At 45.7% G+C, this 22,274-nt stretch overlaps 1 protein-coding gene across 1 annotated transcript in view; it reads right to left on the bottom strand.

Moving 5' to 3' along the window:
• Positions 1 to 22,274, bottom strand: part of DPP6 (dipeptidyl peptidase like 6) — a 541,522-nt gene that overhangs the window by 197,406 nt on the left and 321,842 nt on the right. The window contains exon 7 of the mRNA XM_024739199.1: positions 4,073 to 4,154. Within this exon, the coding sequence (XP_024594967.1) occupies positions 4,073 to 4,154 (82 nt within the window). The remainder of the gene's footprint in view (positions 1 to 4,072; positions 4,155 to 22,274) is intronic.

Here is a 22,274-nt window from a genome sequence, read left to right as displayed (position 1 = left end):
CAGCCTCAAATTCTTAATGTTGTCTAATGCTGTGCAGTCGCGATTGCAGAAGTTCCCACGTCACGTGGTTCTAAAAGAAAACATTGCTATGCGACAAATTCACCAAGTTCCCTGTGCTGGTGTGTTAGCCCGCAAGGTGCCCTGAAGAGGCCTGAACTCAAACGCCATCAGCTGTAAACACAAGGAAGGCCACTGCAGCTGCCCTCAGTGTTTGTGTGTTTTTACTAAATGTCTCTAGCAGAGATGACATGCAAGGAAATGAAAGGATAATCTGATCATATTCTAGGTCAGCAGAGACAAAACCTCACATAAATAGACAAACACGCACGGGGGCAGGGCTTCACGAAAAGATCAAAGAACTCAGAGACGTTCTCAACTTAGGCAGAGACTCGTCTGCAGAGGACACCTGGAGAATGATACAGTATGGAGAGAAATTTTGATATAGTCTATGTTTTAGTGTAAATCACTACATATACTGACCGCATAAAGAATGGGAGAAAGGGGAAGCAAGGGGGAGGAATCTGTTCAAAGTTTTACATGTATTTTCTCACTTAATCCCATTTAATCTATCCAAATCCATTTTCCTATCTCTAGGCTTTCAGTAGATGATGTCAAATTCTGGAAACAACCTGGTTATCCGTCTTGAACAACCAAGACCACAGACCAGCACCATTTCAGAAGTGACTTTCCGGCAGAATGGAGGCCTCCCCAAGGTCAAGGTTTTCCCTCCCCTCTAACAGTGCAGAGACCAGTGTTCCTGGCAGTGTTCATGACCTACGATGTGATTGAAGGTCTAACAAAATCTACCCTAGGGCTTCCCTGGTGGCGCAGTGGTTGGGAGTCCGCCTGCCGATGCAGGGGACACGGGTTTGTGCCCCGGTCTGGGAGGATCCCACATGCTGTGGAGCGGCTGGGCCCGTGAGCCATGGCCGCTGAGCCTGCGCATCCGGAGCCTGTGCTCCGCAACGGGAGAGGCCACGACAGTGAGAGGCCCGCATACCGCAAAAAAAAAAAAAAAAAAAAAAAATCTACCCTAAAAGGTAAGAGCCACTAATTGGAGGCCACGTCGAAGCATTGGAGAAAATGCCTTTAAGCCCCTCCTGGTGCCCAGTGTCATCTTCCTGTGGTTTATGGGGTTCCCGACCCAAATGTATCGCTGAGACCCCTCCTCACGAGGAGGTGGCGATGCTGGGAAAGTTCTCTGGTGAACTTTAACCACAGCTGTGTTCTCTGCTCCCGAAGGAGAATTACTCATTGAAATTAGAGTCGATTTCCTTTGGGGAGCAATATTTACTTTTTAAAATAAAATGGCAATGAGATTCGTTAGTGTTTACAAGGCCTGCTTGTGGGTTTTGAATTTTCTTTGGCAAGAGTGCCCACTGGGAGTACTGGTCAACTGGGTGCTGGTCCCAGGGGTCAGGCCTCCCCAGGTAAGGATGGCCAAGAGGGCATTTGCTCCCCTAAAACATTTACTACCTGGCCCCTTATGGGAAAAGTTTGCTGACCCCTGCTCCAAGCTATAGGATAGTTTCTCAGTGATGAGCTGAACTGCCTACTAGACTCAGTACAAGAACAGTATAATAAAAACTGCAAAATTAAAAAAGTTTAAAAACTCAAAAATTCCATGAGCCCATGAGTACTTCTGGTACTAAGCTCAAATACTGGCAATTACTACTTAACCGAACCTTTGCTTCCTTGCACAGAAAGGAAGCCGAACTTCCCTCCCCGTCAGTAACATCCTAAACGTACACGCAGATTCTGGCTACTTGTGTCCACCCGATTACTTTATGTTTAAGTGGTTGAGGACCACAAGAATGTATCAGCTGATTATTAACCCGTCCATTCACGCATTCACTTTTGACCTCAAGAGATATTTCCTCAGCGCCAGGTGTTGAGCTAGGCACTCAGAACACACAGACGAAAAGTGCTCGAGGCTTAGACCAAAGGCCGCCTCACCGCGGAGAGATGTGTGGGCAGGAAACTGTGTGACAGGAGATCGCACGGTGACACGTGGGCTCCGGAGGTGCCACCCGGCCGTGCAGGCAGGGGAGCTTTCTCAGAGAATGTGATGCCTGCTTATGCTGCCGGTTATTCTTTAAGAGATGAATATACTAACTTCTGTAATCACTTAACCCAGCCCCGTCCACTGGGAAGCCTGGCATGAGTGTAAAGTCAGTTTACAGGAGGCAGCGGTGGCTTCAGGCAGGGGAGGGACTGGCCAATGAGTAAGCTGCCCAGAGAATGATCAGCCCAGGGCCCCAGCTGCGCCGCATTCCGGACAGAATCCTAAGGCGTCTGTGTGTGCGTGTGCATGCATGCAATACACACCACCTCCTTTTGCAGCTGTGGGTTGATTTTTCCTTAAATTGCAAGTCCTTTCCAGAAGGCAGGCCTAGGGGGCACGACCTTGTTATAGCATCCGGCCTCCCCCACGGGCCCACGTGAGCCTGCAGGTTTAGTGAGAATCACTGCGCAGGCAGGAAGACAACCCGACAGTGCCCGGGTCCTGATGTTCTTTTCCGGATGACGATAAAACGGCTGGACGATGGCCACTCAGTAAGGTGCCCATTCCCCGTGCCCGCCCCCGCCCCGAGTGGTGCCGTGGGCCCCCAAAGGACCAAGGAGAAAGGGGAGAGCCCGCTATGGAGGTGCAGTGTCACGTTTACGGAATGACTTGACGGATGTGGGAAAGATTTGCTTCCCAGAAACGTTTTCCATCGTTGATTTTCAGAGGGACTTAGCTATCAGATCAGTCACGTGAGTCTTAAACACTTAGGTCTTCTACAGTCTCCTGTGGAATTGCAGTTTTTCCTTGGGTAAGAGTTAGCGCCTTTGAGCAATGATGACTCTTCTCTACTGGTTCTGACTGCGTTGATGGACTGCTGTCATCCTGCCGAGTCAGCCCGCAGCACCCTGCTGGCCTGCTGTCACTGGCTTAGATCCTCACATGTGCCTTTCGAAACCTCTGCTCACGAAGTGCACAGCACCAGGAACACCGGGGTAACAGCTAAAGCAGCCTCGTGGCCGATACCCTCCTGTTGCTTCAGATCGGTTTGAGGCAATGGAATTAATACGAAACCAAGAAAAAATAATTGTACTATTGGGGAAAGCAGGACTGTTTTAATTCCTAAGACAGCAGGCAGCCTATCCAATAGAATCTTGCCCCAAGATTTTAAAAAATGATCATTTTCTGCGCTTTTTCTGGGAAAAGAAAGCTTTTAAAATGCAGCTTTGTTAATCAGCTTAAAGACGTAGGAGAAAATGGGGACATGATCAGACACCATGCCACCTGACCTTCAAACCGCAGACACTTTCTGCAACCTCCTGAACGGAACTGACAACTATCATCCGGTTTAAGACAAATGTAACGCTGGAGTTGGGACAAACCTGCAAGGTCACCTCATCCAGATTTTTCACTCAGTAGCTGGGCCAGGTGACAGCAGCCTGGCAGCTAGCTTGTGAACACCCAGGGTTAGAACCTTTGTCTTCTAACCGGTTGCTCAGACCCCTTTTCACTACACCATCCTGGCCATTCAGTTTCTTGAAACATCTTAGCTTTGCCAGTTTGAGTGGGAATCCATGAAGATGGTCAGGGTAACGCAGAGAGGGCCACACTAGCTGTGGAGGATTCCGCAGATGCTACTTGCAGGGAGCCCGGCTCTACCATGGCCAGCACATCTACTTTTCTCATAAAACCTGCCAAAGAAAAGAGCCAGAGCTCCAAGAGCAAAGCAGAAGGACCTTTCACGACTCCATGATTCTGATCGTTCCCATCTGCGGCCCTCTGACGAGGTGTATCTCAGATTCACAGTACGTCTATAGTCCATACACACACAGCTCCAGTCAGGGACTGCTTTAAGGATAAAGGGTACCAGAACCAAGGCATATGCTCTCCCAATTGCAAGACTGTTCTCAAGCAAAAGAAATGGCCATTTACATCTGCAGATGTTCTGGGGACTTTTTCAAAACTTAAATTCACACAAACACAGATTCTGAGTATAGTGAGATACATTCAGTGTATAAAACGGAAACTTCAACACAGAAAGTTGGTCACTGAAAGCGACGTGCTTACCAGCTGTTGACCCTTGGGGCCCCATCCTGCATACTGAAGTTTTGCGTTGCTGACTTCTGGTGGATCTAGACTTTGAGGATCCCTGAAAGAAAACAAACAAGCAAAGAAAAATGGTGGGAAACAAGCATTTAAGATGCTGTAATATTATCCTCCAGCTGAAACGTACTCCTTTTTCTTCCACTGAATCAATTTCAGGAGCTTGTGTTATTAAATAAAATGTCTCATTTCAGCCTCCATTAGATTTCTTCAGATAAACAGATAGATAGATAAAATTATATATTTATATATATTTATATATGCATATAAAATTTACATGAACCTGCAATAGGTCCATCACTGCTTAACTTCAATAGTAAATATTCATCAAGAGAGAACATGCAGAGAGGTCTGTAGATCAGCTTTTAAAATATCCATAACAGTCAAAATTAAAAATGAAAGCGCATAGCTATGCAGTAATAAGTCCCCACAACTCGTATTTCCATCGTTGGCTTTCCTGGCAGATAGGTTTTTTCCCAAGCAGGTCATTCTGACCTTTTAAAACCGGTGGTCTCAGGACAGAGTCCACCCTTTGGTTTGTGTTGATAAGAAGGGAGGGAGGGAGGGACAGAGAGACAGAGAGACACTGAGGTGAGAGGGAGTGAGAGGAAGCATGGGAGAAGGATTTTTTTCTTTCAAACATCACTTATGCTTTTCATTCTTAATTTACTGATATGCAAAACACCATGCTAAAAAAAATCCTGTCTATGTACTTAAATAAAAGTAATAATGAATAAAAGTCATAACGAAAAAGAAAACAACACTTTTATAGATATTACATATTTCAGCATATTTTGTAGCTACCACTGTGCTCCCGTGTAGGAAAGACTGACGTCTGTGTTTCTTTCGGATGCTGCCTCTCCCTGTGTCCTGCTGGAGAGGCCAGGCTCTGTCAGGGGAGCTCCCTACCACCCGGCTATGGTGCTTCTTGTGCAGAAGACACAGCTATGAATGTGCTCATTCAACTACAGAGAGACTAGGGTTGAGTGGTCTTTGGTGAATTTTAGGAGTTGCTTGAACCAAGATGAAGCAAGAAGGGAAGGGAGGTGAAACGGGTAAGGACGTGCTGATTCAGAGCTTAAATCAGTAGAAAATTCTAACGTAAATGTTTAACAATACTGTCAGGGCAAGGCAGAATACATTTCAGAGTAAAAAGTGTCAGGGAAGACAAGATAGTCTGCAAAGCCCCAGGGTAGTTTTAGATGGCATGGAGATGGGTCTGGAGAAACCAGGGAAGCCTGAAGGTGGGTGATAAGGTATGGAGTAAGGGGTGACCATGACAAGAGGAGTTGGCTGGGAAGGCTGGTCCCCAGGCAGTTAGAAGAGGAAGGGCGTCTAACCTTCCAGCTTCCAAATAATTTAAACAAATCCTACCATTTGTATGTTTTTAATATTTCAAAGTATTTTCGTAAACATAGGTGATTTCCTCTCTAACCTTGTGGAGGGAAAGGCTTTCTAAGGATGACTCAAAATCCAGAAGTGATAAAATAAAAGAGGGGTAGACTTAACATAAATATTAAAAATGTTTTGCATGACAAAAACCCACAAACAATAGAAAATTGGAAGAAAATATTAATAACAAATACCATGGAAAAATGGCTAATATCCCTATTACATTAGTAACTCTAAAATATGGAGGTCATAAAAGACCAAAACAAAAAAATAAGAAAAACACATGAACAGATAATTCACAAATACAGAAAAATGGTCCTCAAATGTATTAAAAAGTACTCAAACACAGGCAAAATTAGAGAAATACAAATTGAAACTACACTGATATCATTTCTCACCTATACATCCATACACATACATACAGATAGATCCAAAATCCAGATATGTGAGTCCACAGGTTAGTACACATACATACATGTCCTTGCTCTGTTCATAGAGAAGACCAGATCCAATAACCACCAGTAACAACGAGCCCACCCAGTGGGCTCACATGTTGCTCTCTCAGCACCATCTTCCAATTAAAAAATAAATAAATAAAATAGTGCTCCTAGGAGAAGAAATTTATGCAGGCTAGCACAAGAAAAATGCAGGATGAGTCTGAAACATCTTATGGGCCAGAAAGTAAGGAAATACTCAAAAAAGGTAGAGCTTGTTAACAGAAGGCAGAACCTCACTTACAGGGATCTCTCACGGCCAAAGCTGGAATAATTTGAGCAAAAAAAATAATGATAATACTGGATTAACCCATAGAATAAAACAAATATTCATGAATCCTTACTAATATAAATAAATAATCCAATATATAACTAAGTGGGGGAGGAGAGCCAACTCTTCCTCACAAGAGAATTCCAATCAATCAATCAATTCCAATCAATTCCAAGGGGAGAAGGTCGGAGCATCACCCTTGGTCGGACACCACAGTGATGAACCCTGCAGACAAGATCCACCGAGATATGCTAAAATCAGTGGGTGAAAGTCTGAAGAGAAACAAGATCTGCACAGTCACAGGATACTTTCCAACCACAAAGGGGAAGAAGATGGCAACCGTGCAGGGAGAAGCCTGGCAGACAGCAACTCAACCCGGAGATCCGCTCAACACCCCCAGAAGTGAAACACATCAACATCACGAACCTTTAGCAAGATGCACTGAGAGACAACATCCTACATATGGTATCGTCACCGGCAAACCCCGTCAACGATTCCCGGAGAATGAAAACAGAATCTGGGTCCTAAGTCTAACCTTTTCTTCCTCTGTGCTTAGTCTAGTTCCACTTGCTCACAGCGGGTCGCGTGCAGAGGCCTCGCTGCTCAGACCCGAGTTTCTGACGCAAAACGGCTGCACCCGACACCTCGGCCCAGGGCCCTGTGCACGGACGCCGCTCACAACACCGTGATTCAAGATGGCGGCAGCGGGCCGTGTCCCCCTCCCCCGGCCAGACCCTATAGAGCAGCCCCGCCCTGGCCTGAGGGCAGAGAGCGCGTGCTCTAGAGCCCGAGCCGTTCTTCGCTCAGAGAACAAAGCTTCCCTCTGCCTCTGAACTGAGCTTCGTCCCCTTCTACTGGCTCCAGCGACACCACGCAGGAGACCCCTGTTGGGGACCAACTTGGGTGGCTCGGTAACAGTATTTTTGCCAAAAATGCATCGCCTTACTCCAATCATGAGAAAACTTCAGACAGACCCAAATGGAGGCGCTCACCAAAACAGCTGACCTGTGATCTTCAAAAGTGATCTTTCTTTCCATGAAAGACAAGGAAAGACTGAGGAAACGTCATCGCCTGGAGGGGACTGAGGGGAAGTAACATCTACAGGAATGTGCGATCCTGAGACAGAAAAAGGACACTGGTAGAAAAACTGGGCAAATGCAAATAAGGTTTGTAATTGAGTGAATAATACTGTACCAATGTTAATTTTCTGTTCTTGTCATTATAAAATACACTGACAGTAGGAGAAGTGGGTTGAGGAATAGAAGAGAATTCTTTGTACTATTTTTGCAACTTTTCTTCACCCAAAATTCTTCAAAATAGAAAGCTAAAAAATTCCAAAGAATTTTAATAGCTTATGTCTCATTGGTCGTAAACATTATTATAGGAAATAAAGAACAGTTAGAGAATTCCCCTCCCAACATACTGTAATCTCGATATTGAATTGAAAAAAAAAATTACTTCCATATCTAGACAGTATCAACACACACATTTGCATAAGCAAATAAGTAAGGATGGAGGGGTTATGGGGGTGGCCCTGAGTAAAAGACCTTTTGCAGATTTGAAGGTCTAATGAATTCACCTGGCCTGAGCTGATTTAGAATTTTCCAAGCACAGAGGACACGGTAAGAGATCAGAAAGGAACAGCCTTACTTAGTATTGAAATTCAGTTTGTTAGATTATGGTTTCTAGCAGGTATCTAGGATATTCAGGAACAGTAGACTAACTTCTCTTTAATCTAACGAGCGTCAATTTCCATAAATGCTACCTGGAAAGGGTACCTCCAGTGGATCAAGTGTCTCAGAAAGTTGGGTGAGCACCCGGCCATGCACACCTTCCAGCTTTATGACCTCTGCTCCCCTGCACACAGGAGACCTTTACACCCTCTCTAGAGACAATGCACATTTCCCTCTGCTCATCACCAATACATCAGACGAGTGTCCCCAATGTGGAGGTAGCACAGTAATAGGAAGAACCACAGACTGGGGATCATAAGTCTAGCGGCCGAGTGCCAGCTTCCCGAGGCACAGAGCATGTGCTGGGGCTGATCACACGTGACCACAGATCACATGACTCAATAGTATACTGTATTACATGATAGATACTGAAACCAGGTAGCACAGCGCTTACCTAGTAGATACTTGAAAAATGCCCGTTTGTTTACTCATGGGTAAACTGCTAAATACTCAAGTCAACCATGCACCACTATCTAGGTGTAATTCTAAGCAGAGGCACAATCATCCACCATCTATAGGGACAAATTTACTCCACAGGACCCAGCAAGCCAGCGCATGTCCTACGCTTCTGTATTAGGTGGGAACTTGGGTATAGAGAAGTCAGCTCTCAACCATGTCTTCCTCATTTGTTTCTATGAAATAAGCCTGTGTTTTGGCATCTGCCTGCGACTGGGTCGGATTATTTCGCTTTCATGTTAAAAGCGCCTTTCAGCCTTATCTCTTCCAACTCCCCCTCCAATGATCCACTTGATGGTCATTCATCCTCTGCTCAAATCTCCCACTGAATGGCTCCCCTCTCACAAGCCTAGCAAACACCCAACTTGGCTTTATGTTCAATCTACCTCCTTCATAGACCATTGGAAGCAGCAGAGAAAAGCTCGGAGCCAGCTGGAGTCTCCAACCCTTCCCGTCATCGTCCTTACAACCAAGTCTTGGGTGGGCATGTTCTTCTCAACAACTCCAATCTTTTGCTGCTCTCTTCACATCCCCTTTTATCTACTGCCTCTGAGCAGAGGCCCACCTGTGGGGCAGACAGGAAGGGGCCCCCGGTTCTGATCACCTTCCAGGAAGAACCTGTGGCTCGGCTCCCAGCTGCTCACATCAGGAGTCGGCTTCAGCTTTCAAGCCAGGCCATGCTCACCTTGGGCAGCCCCCAGCCCACGATCGATCATGGCCAGGGCACTGGAGCCTGATACTTTCACCAATTTAAGGGTCCTCGATGGGCAGTCTTTGCTCTGAGCTCCCCATTGGGTTGTCCCAGGTGGTCAGACATGCAGGAGTCTGAGGCCCAATCCGGCTTCTTCTCCTTTTCCCAGCCTTGCAGCTGCCATGTTTGCTTCGCGGCCTGAAGCTTTTTCCTCCCAATCCTGCTGCTGCCCTTTGGTCTTTCATAGGCCTCACTCTTAATGTAGGTAAGAGTAAGGCCTTTGCTTCCAGGAAGGCTCAGCTGGCACCCCAGCTCCCTGCTACCAGAGGCAGTGGCGTCCCCTCTGCCCACACATGTAGGTACCCGTCCATCCTCACTCCAGCGTCCGAGGATGAGGCATCCCCTCTCCTGTCTAAGCCAGCTCCTCCTCTGTACCTCCTTTTCCATTCCAGCCTAGAACCATCAAATCCTTTCCTTCCCACTTACCTTCTTGGTAAACCTTTATTATTTATTTTTATTAGTTATTTTTGAAAATTAACACTTATTTTCCAGGGCAGTTGTAGGTTTACAGGAAAACTGAGCAGAAACTACAGAGTTCCCATATGTCCCCTCTCTCCTGGCATCAGTTTCCCGACTTACAAACTTCTTGCACTAGTGTGGTACATTTGTGACAACTGACACACCAATATCAATACATTATTATTAACTAAATTCTATAGTTCACATTAGGGTTCACTCTCAGCCTCGTGTGCTCTATGGGTCTTGACAAATGTACAATGTCATGTATCCACAGTCACAGGGTCAGAAGAGTCTCACTGCTGTACGAATCCCCTGTGCTCCACCTACTCATCCTTCCCCCTGCCCCCCACAGCCCCTGGAAATCACTGAATTTTTTTTTTTACTGTCTCCATAGTCTTGCCTTTTCTAGAATGTCATCGAGTTGGAATCATACAGAGTGTAGCCTCTTCAGATTGGCTTCTTTCACTTAGCAATATGCATTTAAGGTCCCCTGTGTGTTTCTGTAGGTAACTTTTTAAAAAAAATTATTTTATTAAAGTATAGTTGATATACAATGTCGTGTTAATTTCTGCTGTATAGCAAAGTGGTTCAGTTATACATATATTTACATTTTCTTTTTCGTATTCTTTTCTATGATGGTTTATCACGGGATACTGAATACGGTTCCCTGTGCTCTACAGTAGGGCCTTGTTGTTTATCCGTCCTACAGATAATAGTTCGCATCTGCTCATCCCAAACTCCCAATCCTCCCTCCCCCACTCCACCCCCGTTGGCAACTACAAGTCTGTTCTCTACGTCTGTGAGTCTGTTTCTTTTCACAGATATGTTCATTTGTGTCATATTTTAGATTCCACATATAAGTGATATCCTATGGTATTTGTCTTTCTCTGTCTGACTTCACTTAGTATGATAGCCTCTAGGTCCATCCATGTTGCTGCAAATAGCATTATTTCATTCTTTTCTATGACTGAGTAATATTCCACCGTATATATGTACCACATCTTCTTTATCCATTCATCTGTTGATGGACATTTAGGTTGCTTCCATGTCTTGGCAATTGTGAATAGCACTGCTATGAACATAGGGGTGCATGTGTCTTTTTAAATTATAATTTTTGTCCGGATATATGCCCAGGCGTGGATTGCTGGATCCTATGGTAGCTCTATTTTCAGTTTTCTGAGGACCCTCCACACTGTTCTTCACTCCCACCCAGTATAGGAGCTCCCTTTTCTGTGGAGTCACGTTTATGCAGCCCCAGCCTCCCTAGGACTTGCTCCATCTGCACTTTCTACCTTCATCCTCTACCTCCTCCTTACTCCTTTCCACGGGGGCACCTTCCCATCTATGTACAAAAGACACATAATGCAGGAACAAACAAAACACACCTAACCTGACGCGGCATCTCCATCCACTTACGATCCACCCCCTTGCCTTCTTTCCCGGACCTCAGTGGGCAGTAGGTCCCATTCGGGGCCGTTTTCTGACCTCCGACCCCATCCTCAACCTAGTGGAATGTGGCTTCCGTCTCACTGAGGGGCTGAAGCTGCTCTTGAGATCTCCCATCACCATCGAGTTGCCAAATTCTCCTTCTGTGGCCTCTTCTTCCTCTGCCTACTCCTTCACTGTGAGTGTCCTGGGTTCCACCAGCCGCACCTTCTCCTCCCGTTCCGCACTCCCCACCCTGGTGATTCCTTCACGGTCAACCTCAGTTCCTACTCTGAGGAGCACCAACACTGCACCCCAGCCTGGGTCTCCCCCCAAACCTCAGTCGACGTACAGGGTGTCTGCACATAGACATCCCACTAGTCCTCAGCGCTGACGTGAATGAAACGAAGCCCCTTCTGCCCCCTCCTCTGGTGCTGACACCACAGTCCCCCAAGTCATGCAAGCTAGGAACCTGCTGCAGGCATCTTAGAGGTCAAGTAGCCAAAGCTATATGTTGTGGGTCAAATTCTGTCCCCACGAAAGATATACTGAGTCCTGACACACAGTACTTGTGAATAAGACCTTATTTGCAAACAGGGTCTTGGCAGGTGTCATCACATTAAAATAAGGTCATTCTTGGAAAGGAGGGGAGGCTAACCCAAATCCAGCATCTGGAGTCTTCATAAGAAGAAGAAAAGACACAGAGGGAGAGGCCACGTGATGATGGAAGCAGAGATCAGAGCGACGCGCCCAAAGCCAGGAGCACCGAGGACTGAGTGCACCCCCAGAAGCGGGAGGGGGTGAGATGGGGCCCCTACAGGTGTCAGAGGGAGCATGACCTCGCTGACACCCTGATTGCGGACCTCTGGCTTCCAGAACTGGGAGAAAATAGATTTCTGTTGTTTTAAGCCACTGGGTTTGTGGTAATTTGTTACTGCAGCCCCAGGAAACTAACAACGTTTCATTTCTCAGGGAAACTGAAGCCCTGAGTGGTAAGTGATATGCTCAAGGACACAGAGCTGATCAACTTTTGTTTGAAGATTAATCTCCTGTTTTGGTCAAAGGGAAAAAAATTCTCGAACTGACTGAGGAACAAAGTAGAAAGACCCTCAGAGAGACCCAAGTAAACCCAAGGAAGCTTTATCCGCTGACCTCTGTGCTTTCATGTGGCTCCCTGTGGAGGAAGCTTCTCCATCAGAGGGGCCTGGATGCCGACTTCACACGTGGAGGACCACTCGCAGTGCTCTCTGCCTGGAGCCCAAGACCTGGTTCATTGTCATCAAATGATTTTCCATCATGGACTGGATTATTCTGAAGGGTGTGTGTGTGTGTGTGTGTGTGTGTGTGAATAAGAAAGAAAATGCATGAAGCTGTGTATTTATTTTGGGGTTCGTTGGTGCCCTCCCCCCATTTTTCTGTCTTTTTATTTACTTATTTATTTTAAACAATCTATGGTAAGCTCTGTGATGAATCATCTCCAGGGTGAAGATGGATCGGTTAAAAAAAAAAATGATTAAGGAAGAATAAAATTGTCTGGACTTATTACATCTGAAAATAATCATGCAATCAGTTCTCATTTTGCTTATTTGAGCAATAAACAAAATAGGGCATAAATCATGATGAATTTTGAAAAGTAAATTAATGTAGTGAAGTTTACTCATTTATCTTCTGAGGCTAGTTCAGGGGATCGAAAAGCTTCCCCCAAAAAACAGCATTTGGAAAAGAAAAGCAAAAATTTACTTTTTTGGCTCCTAAACTTTCGTGGCGAAAGACATCAAAAAATAGAATTTTCTTTTTTTTCTTTGGCCGCACTGTGCAGCATGCGGGATCTTAGTTCCCCAACCAGGGATTGAACCCGTGCCCCCCTGCAGTGGGGCGTGGAGTCTTAACCACTGGGCCACCACGGAAGTCCCCCAAAATATCATTTTCAATATTAAATGATAAGTGTTTTCTGAGTCTTCCTATGTGCTTTGCATGGTGGGTAATATAAAAATATAAGATACACTCCTAGTCCTGGAATAGTGTCTGACACATTGCAGATATCCATATGTATTGACTGAATAATGAATAGATGGATGGATGGATGAACAAATGGGATCTAGTCTAATCACCATTGTTGATGGTCAGTAATACTGTAAGCTGATACAGCACTTAAAGATTTGCATTATCATTTTTTTATGTGTATCTTAAATTACACAGTTAAATTCTTGAGGGCAGGAATCCTTATAGGCAAAAACCCTTCCTGATTGGCCAACATTTGAGTACATAACCTACTATTCATTTTAATTTGTTTCTGTGTCTATGGTGTATCAGAAGTTCCTTTCCTCGTGAAAGATCTGGATATAGAACTTTTGAGGCAGAGATGCTCTACCCACGGAAAGAGTGACTCAGGGGAGGCTTGCTCTGAAATATTCATGATTTATCCCCCACCCCATCTACAGGGATACTTTAACATACATGGTCACAACTACAAGTACTAAAGAAAGTGACGCAGAAAGATTTTTTTTTAAATAAAAGGAGACTTGTGTCTTATTTGTCACTGTATACCCAGTGTCTAGATCTGTTCAAGGAGGAGGTGGGGAGGGGTGGAGAGGGGTCTGGAGCCTTAGTCAAGTCTTGAAGTGTATTCTGGGGGTGAGGAAGCATTCTACAACTGATGGAGGTGATGGCTGCACAACTCTGGGAATACACAAAATACCACTGAATCATACAATTTACATGGATGAGTTGTAGAGTATGTGAGTTACAGCTCAATAAAGCTGGGACAGGAAGTGGGAAGGGGAGAGGAGGAGGGGGAGGGCAGGAGGAGGAAGGGGGTAGGAAGAGAGGGAGGGGGAGGGGTAAGAGAAAGGAAAGAAGAAGAGGAGGAAAACAGGAAGAACAGAAAAGAGGAGGAAAAGGAGGAGGGAGAGAAGTGGGAGGAGGGAAAAAAGGAGGAGGGAAGGAGAGGAGGGGGGAGGGGGGAGGAAGAAAGACAGGGGAAGGCGGAGTGGGAGGGGGAAAGGGAGGAGGAGTCCTCACTGTGTCTGCTCCAGGGCATCAAGCCTCATGTGCAGAATCTAGGTTCAAGGTTATTTCTGTTCGGCTAACGACCTAGTGCCAAGGCTTCATGCTCTAATGTTTCCTCCAGATGCGTTCCCTGAATTGGAATTCCCATGCCTCCTCCCTGGAAAGGGTGGATGATCTCAAAGATGGCAACAGCAGCAGCAAGCCTGAGCCCACAGGCTGATGCACTGGATGGAAGTGGAGAGAAGCCTGCAGGACTAAGGAGGCCACCCCGCTGTCCTTTGCCCCACCACACCCAGGGACGAGTGCGTGTTTGGTTAACCAAACTAAAGGAGCCAGCCCTGGTCAAAATTAACCAGCTAGGTTCTGGGTGCCTCTCAGCTTGGCCTCCAATCCTTCCAGAAAGCCCTCTCCTTGAAACCAAGCAGGATCCTATGGGGCTCCTGGGCACGAAAGCCTTTCTGTGTCCCCTGATTCTTGTTTGTGGGGAACAGATTCCAGCCTCCATGACCTTCCCTGAGTTCCAAAGGGCAGATTCAAACAGTTGCTAATCAGGGAAGGGAGGGGGTGCAGAATACAAGGGAGGAGCAGCTACAAGACAGTAGTGCGGCCTTGGGGCAGGTCCTGGTTCCCCTCAAGGGATACACAGAACAATATCTTTGAGCTCTTCTACAGAACTAAACCCCCAACAAATAGAAGATGTTAACTACTTGATGAAGCGTTCTTCATTCCAGAGGTCACAGTTTGATGAACTTGAGAACCAGAGAAGCTCATCAGGAGACCCCCTGAGGCCAGATTAAAGGAGCACAGGCCCTGCACACACCCCATCCTTATCAGCAACCCTACCTTTAACCCAATGCTATAAAACTCCTCACCAAATCCTCCCAGGCTGGGGCACACGGTTTTGAGAGGCACACGCCTGCTGTGTCCTCCTTTGCCTGGCAAAGCAATAAAGCTGTTCTCTTCCACTTCACCCACAACTCTGTCTCCAAGGTTCGATTTGGCACCAGTGCACAAAGGGTGAGTTTTCGGCATCACCCTCTGCTGCTCAGAGAAGGTCCCCCCCCCACCCCATGGTGCCACGTAAGGCTGCTCACGCTACACGCCTTGCACAACCCAGAACTTCCCATCTTCTTTTTTCCTACATCACCACATGCCTGTTCTTGGCCCCTTTCCTCCAGGCGCTGCTCTCTCAGAGTAGACATGCAGTCGACGTGATGACACATGTCACATGCTCTCAGGTGAAATTACAAAAGGGGCTCTTTGGAAGCAATGCCTTAACTCTGTGCCGTTCTGAGTAGGAGAGAATGTGGCCTTTGGATTCAGACATGGGCTGGAATTCCAGTATCTCCACTTATAAGCTGTGTGGCCTTTAACCTCTCTGAGCTTCTATTTTCTTCTCTGTGAGATGGGGTCATTTCCCATGGGGTTACTGTGAGGTTTAAGTGAGCAGATCTAGCACCTGGGTCCTGGAAATCAGGGCAGAGGTGTGACTGCTATGATGTTACTGTTGCTGATGGTGGAAGAGGTGGGAGATGGGAGAGGTGGGCATAATTCATTTGTTCAAGGCTTTGCCAAAGTCTGTGTGGTCTAAAGCTCTCGGCACTCTCAGGCACCTTTGGGTTCAGGTAATCTTCTGCAGGTGGGGTGCCAGTGTAGATACCCTTTGGGTTCACAGTGAGCTGTGCCAGCCTGGGCATCTGAGTTAACTCCTCTGTAATGATCAGTGTCACACTCGGCTTTCTTCCACCTATTTGTTTACCTTCTTAGAGGTTCCACCTTACACCATACAGCATAAAAAGCAAGTTTTTGACAGTGTGGTATTGGCATAAAAACAGACATATGGATCAATGGAGCAGAATAGAGAGCCCAGAAATAAACCCACATACCTCTGGACAATTAATCTACGACAAAGGAGGCAAGAATATACAATGGAGAAAAGACAGTCTCTTCAGCAAGTGGTGCTGGGAAAGTTGGACAGCTGAATGTAAATCAATGAAGTTAGAACACACCCTCACACCATGCACAAAAATAAACTCAAAATGGCTTCAAGATTTAAACATAATACACGACAGCATAAAACTCCTAGAAGAGAGCATAGGCAAAAACATTCTCTAACATAAATCTTATCAATGTTTTCTTAGGTCAGTCTCCCAAAGCAATAGAAAGGAAAGCAAAAATAAACAAATGGCACCTAATCAAACTTAAAGCTTTTACACAGCAGAGGAAACTATTAACAAAACAAAAAGACAAACTATGGACTGGTAGGAAATATTTGCAAATGATGCGACCGACAAGGGCTTAATTTGCAAAACGTATGAACAGCGCATACAACTCAATAACAACAACAACAAAAAACCCAATTGAAAAATGGGCAGAAGACCTAAATAGACATTTCTCTGAAGAAGACATACAGATGGCCAATAGGCACATGAAAAGATGCTCAACATTGCTAATAATCAGAGAAATGCAAATCAAAACTACAGTGAGGTACCACCTCACACCGGTCAGAATGGCCATCATTAAAAAGTCTATGAATAATAAATGTTTCAAAGGGTGTGGAGAAAAGGGAGCCTTCCTATATTGTTGGCGGGAATGTAAATTGGTGCAACGACTATGGAAAACAGTATGAAGGTTCCTCAAAAAACTAAAAATAGAGTTGCATATGATCCAGCAATCCCACTCCTGTGCGTATATCCAGAAAAGACAAAAACTCTAATTTGAAAAGATACATGCAGCACTATTTACAATAGCCACGACATGGAAACAACTTAAATGTCCATTGACAAGATGAATGGATAAAGAAGATGTGGTGTATGTCTACAATGGAATATTACTCAAGCATAAAAAGAAGGAAATAATGCCATTTGCAGCAACATGGATGGACCTAGAGATTATCATACTAAGTGAAGTAAGAAAGGGAAGGACAAATACCACACGATATCACTTACATGTGGAATCTAATATACAACACAAATGAACTTATCTACGAAACAGAAACAGACTCACAGACATAGAGAACAGACTTGTGGCTGCCAAAGAGGGTGGGAGTCGGGGAGGGATGGACTGGGAGTTTGGGATGAGCAGATGTAAGCTATTATATATAGAATGGATAAACAGCAAGGTCCTACCATATAGCACAGGGAACTATATTCAATATCATGTAATAAACCATAACGGAAAAGAATATATATGTGTATAACTGAGTCACTTTGCTATACAGCAGAAATTAACACAACATTGTAAATCAACTATACTTCAATAAAATTTAAAAAAAAGTGTTTGATCATTTTAAGGGCTTTTTTGTTCCTGCCTTTTAGTAAAGTCCCAGGACAGAAAAAAACAACTGAAGAAGGGCTGCCTGGAAACACAGGCTTCAAGGAAGTCGGTGATTGCTTCTTGGTCTGTGTCAGGAGTGAAATGAGATCCCAGCCTTGTAGACTGGGGAAAACAGGAATTTTGAGAGGAACAGGAGAAGCTCTTTAAGGAAGTGGATCGACATGAGCGTAGCCAATTCACAACAGTGCTCTCTGCCTTTCTTCCACTCAGAGGGTCTGCATTTCCTCTCTGTCCTTTCCTGCTGCCTTTTCACCCTCTCCGCCAACTCATGGGCATAATCTCCAACTTTGGGAGAATCTGCTATCATTGGTCCAAAGAACAAATTGCTCGGAACTCTTTTATCCAAGATGTGGTTTCAGCGAACATAAATGGTGTAAAAGACAAGTAATCAAAACCTTAAAACTCCTCAGCTATTTGAAAGCTTTCTTCCATGGTTTAGAAGCAAAGTTGGTACCGAAGACCAACCCTTGTAGTTGATGGATGAAAATCGGTTGCACACAGCACAGCAAGGCAGCGTGTGATGGAGACGAGGGTCTGGAGGGAGCTGCTCACCACTGAGTCAGTGACTCCTGAGAGTCGCTTATCCCCATTCTGTTCAGGAGGAAGCAGGGCGGTCGATACCCCTTTATCAGCTCACAGTGTTCGAGGAGGAAACGCACATCGTGTGCGGAATTTCCCTAAAGAGCACGAACGGTTCTATGAAGTCTTGGAATAAGATGGGGTTCATTAATGATAAGGTCCCTTCAAGTTTCTGGCATCTAGCAATTGATGAAACATTAGCTAGGCTGAAAAACTGCCAACATTTCAACAGAATAAAAAAACAGATGAGCAGACTGGAGTGTTAAAACTTGGGGACTCTGGAAGTTACAGTTTCATTATGAACTCTCATGAATCCACAGGGTCCCAAACACTCTTACTATCACTAGCAAGTATTATCACAGATATGGGGAGAAAGTCACATTTTCCTACTCCTATACTTAAGACATTTGTTTCTACTATTTCTTAAAGGCTTTCATAAACAATTTATATTTTTCCATTCAAGCATCTCTTCCAAGAAGAGATCGGATATTCAGTAGAAATGGTAGACAGTTGGGACATTTGCCATGAATGGTTTAGGCAGTAAAAAGTCATACTATTTAAATGTAGACCGTACATATCTGGATGGGAGGCTACGAGTCTTACTTATTAAGGAACTTTAAATATTTCTTACATCTAAGCTTGCAGAAAGTTAAGGAAGCCTACCTTTCATACAATGAGAGCAGGGCTCTGTTACAATACACTCTGTCCACGGTCTTCAAGAAAGTCCAGATCTGAATTTTAGGACAAAGTGTGCAGGTGCAGTTAAAAAATGCATATTATATATACATATATATTTTGAATACAGCCATATAAACCATAGAAAGAAAACTCAGCAAAGCTTTTCAGCTTGTGTGGCAAATGGGGTTTTCCCAACATGGCCACAACAGTATTTCTGGTCCCAAATGCTTTTTCAAAACCTTGGCACTTTCCATCCAAAGATGGAGTTTATATCCTTGAAACTGGGCAGTGCTTTTGACTGCACCAGAGTCGAACGCAGCAGAAATGAGACTCCTGGGGCTGAGTCACGAGGCAGTACTGCAGGCCGCAGGTTCTCTTTCTTGGGAAATTCGCCTGTGGAACCAGCCACCACGTTGCAAGGGGGCCCAGGCCACATGGAGAGACCACATCGAGGTGTTTTAGGTGACAGACCCAGCCGAGGTCTCAGCTGACAGCCATCGCCACCAGGCACGGGAGGGAGCGAGCCTCCTGAGGAGCCGCCCCAGCTGACACCGCAGCGCAAAGCAGAGACGCGCTGGTCGCCCCAGCCCCGTGCAAACGGCAGGCTTGTGAGCCCAGTAAATGTCAGATTTAAACCCCCAAGTTTTGGGGTAGTTTGATATTCAGTCATAGTAACTGGAACTTCCAACATGAGTACATGGAAAATAAGAACAACATATCGCATGGGGGGCAGTTAAGATGGTTGGGACAAAGTGATCTTCATGGTGTCATTTGAAAGGTACAGACCTTGAACTTGCATCTATGAAAGTAAAGCCTCCCTCCCCTCCCCACTGGCCCAGCTGACCCTTCTAAACGGGCAGAGACAGTTAGGAAAGGTGAGAACTCCCCAAAGGCCAAGTATTTCTCCACACACAGATGAGCCACAGTGCCCTGCGCAGGACAGGGCGTGGGCCGTCGGGAGCCGGTCGTTGGGGGCGTCCCCCAACCGCTCTGAAATGATACCTCTTTCTCGCCCCTGCTCTTCTTCCCCTGTATCCGCTCTCTTCCCCTCTCCTCCCCGTCCCCTTCTCTCTCTGAATGCCTCCTTTTACTCTTTCCTACCTTACCTACCTATGTGTTAGACGTTGGTATCTGAGTTGTCAAATATTTGGGAGAAGTCATTGGAATCATTTGTAATGAGGACGATGAAACTTACTTCCTGGGTGGTGTTGAAGATAAATTCGTTTTTTTATGTAAGGCACTGTTGGCATTCTGCTCAGCAGGCTAAAGGCTGGTGTGTGGCTATGAGTACAAGTGAGCTGGTTAGTGCTTCTGCAGCGGGTCCAGAGATCCCTGCATCGTGATTACTGAGGAAGCTGCTGAAAGAGGCAGATTCTTGGTCTCTACCCCTGTGTGCTGTGCAGAGTGGGTTGTCACCCTTTCCCCGTTTTTTGTCCTCAAAAAATCCCTCCTGGGCCCTCAACAGCTGGCCCTGGCCACGGGCACGAAGGCATGCTCTTCTCCTCTTGGTCCTTTCCTGCTGGCTGAGAGTCCTATGTGATCGCTAGGCCAGGAGCAGCCACCAAGAGACGCGATGTGGAAGCCACCAGGCTGGGGCGGCAACATGGCGGCCGGGGTCCCTGGGCACCAGCCGGGCACCCATCTCTGCACTTTCACGTGCGAGAGAACAAGTTCTACTTTGTAAAAGCCTTTGTTATTTTGGGTTTTCTGCCCCCTGCCCCGCCCCACCAATTCTGACCGAATCATATCTAGTATACCTCATTCTGGAGAGATCCTAGAAATATGCATTCTTATTAGCTCTCCAGATGTTTTCAAAATAAACCAAAGCTTGAGAACTGGCCCAGCTAAATACCCCTGCATCTCACTGATGGCAGTGAATCACACACTGATGGCGTGGGCTGGCCCTGGCTCTTGGAATGAACACCTGGGAAGGCTGGGTGGCCACGGCACCTCTGTGTAGTCCTGAGGACCTGACCACACACATGTTCTACATGCATGTAGGGGCAGGGCTCCCGGGATCTGTACGCATGGCCCCGATGAACGTTGCTCCTGACCGAGAGCTGGGTCTGTTATCTGAAGACACCGATGAGGCCCGTTGCGGAATTATTTTAAACCAATTGAACTGTGTATATTGATAATAGTAATAATAACAATAAAGCACAACCCAGAGAAGCCAGACAACATTAAATCTCCAACAGGTCAGGTAGGGAATGAAAAGCAACAAATGAGAAAGCAGAATAGTACCGAACACAGAGAGGAAAAATTATCTTTGGAGCAGGAACGATTCAGATTCTACAGCTAATCAGCAAAGCAGGGCCCAGGTGAAGACGAGTTCCAGCTCCTTTGCATCTCTCCTCAGCATCCCCACGCTCGGCTGAAGTAGCAGCCCACATGTCTGAAGCCTGCAGAGAAACTTCTTTCTGTTCTGTAAGATTCCACTGCTGGTTCCAGGACGCCACCTCCTCCTCCGCTGATCACAGACTCGCCCCTCCATCTGGTCTGTCATCCCTTTCAAGTTCAAAGGCTTAACACAGACATTTTATCTAATCTAGGGCTTCTTTTGAGAACCAGGCCTGAAACAATCTTGTTATTCCAAGGTGTGTTTTGCGGGAGGAGGCCCTGGGAGGAGGTTCCAACTCTCAGACACTGGTCCAGTCCCCTGGGGCTTCAGGGCGTCACTCACCCGGTGCCCTCAGGCTGCCCACGTGTAAACCGTGAAGGCCGAGCCCAGAGGTGTGCTGAGGGTGACTCCTGTTGCTGAGTTTGCAGAGAGAAGAGCCATTCCTCTGAGAAGGGAATCCAGCAGCCTGCCCACAGTCAGGCCCACCTGGGCGGCACCTGACACAGTTAGGACTGGGCAGTGTGGCCTGGATTTTTCCTACTCAAGTGGCCCTGGCTCCGGAGCTGTGCTCCATGGTTAGTAGCCAACAGGGCTCCAGGATGAGTTTAACCCACGAAAGGATGTGGTGAGACGTGATGCTGTGTAGACGGGGAGTGAACTGGAAGAAAGCAGAGGAGATTCCCACATGCAGTGGATACAGGGGCTTAAAATTATATTTATTTAAAATTTTTTATTGAAATACAGTTGATTTACAATGTTGTGTTAGTTTCAGGTGTCCAGCAAAGTGATTCAGATGTATGTACACATATATATATTCTTTTAGAGTCTTTTCCATTATAGGTTATTACAAGATATTGAGTCTAGTTCCCTGTGCTCTACAGTAGGTCTTTGTTGTTTATCTATTTTATAAATAGTAGTACACACTACTATGTGTTAATCCCAAACTCCTAATTTATCCCTCCCCTGTTTTTTACCTTTCCCCTTTGGTAACTGTACGTTTGTTTTCTATGTCTGTGAATCTATTTCCCTTTTGTAAATAAGTTCATTTGTATCATTAAAAATTACATTTAGCTAACTCCCAAATGTGCTTCTAAATTTCTCAGCTGGGCCCCTAAATCTTCATGTCTTTTCTCTCTTCTGTTATCTCAACCTTCTTTTCCACTTTTCATATCTCTTTGTCTGTCTCTGTTGTATTTTCTGGAAAATGTCCTCACCTTTGTCTTTAAACTTTTCTATTGAGTT

This window comes from Neophocaena asiaeorientalis, unplaced genomic scaffold, assembly GCF_003031525.2.
Source record: "Neophocaena asiaeorientalis asiaeorientalis breed wild unplaced genomic scaffold, Neophocaena_asiaeorientalis_V1.1 scaffold145, whole genome shotgun sequence".
Classification (NCBI taxonomy): domain Eukaryota; kingdom Metazoa; phylum Chordata; class Mammalia; order Artiodactyla; family Phocoenidae; genus Neophocaena; species Neophocaena asiaeorientalis.
This window is presented reverse-complemented; position numbering and strand designations above follow the sequence as displayed.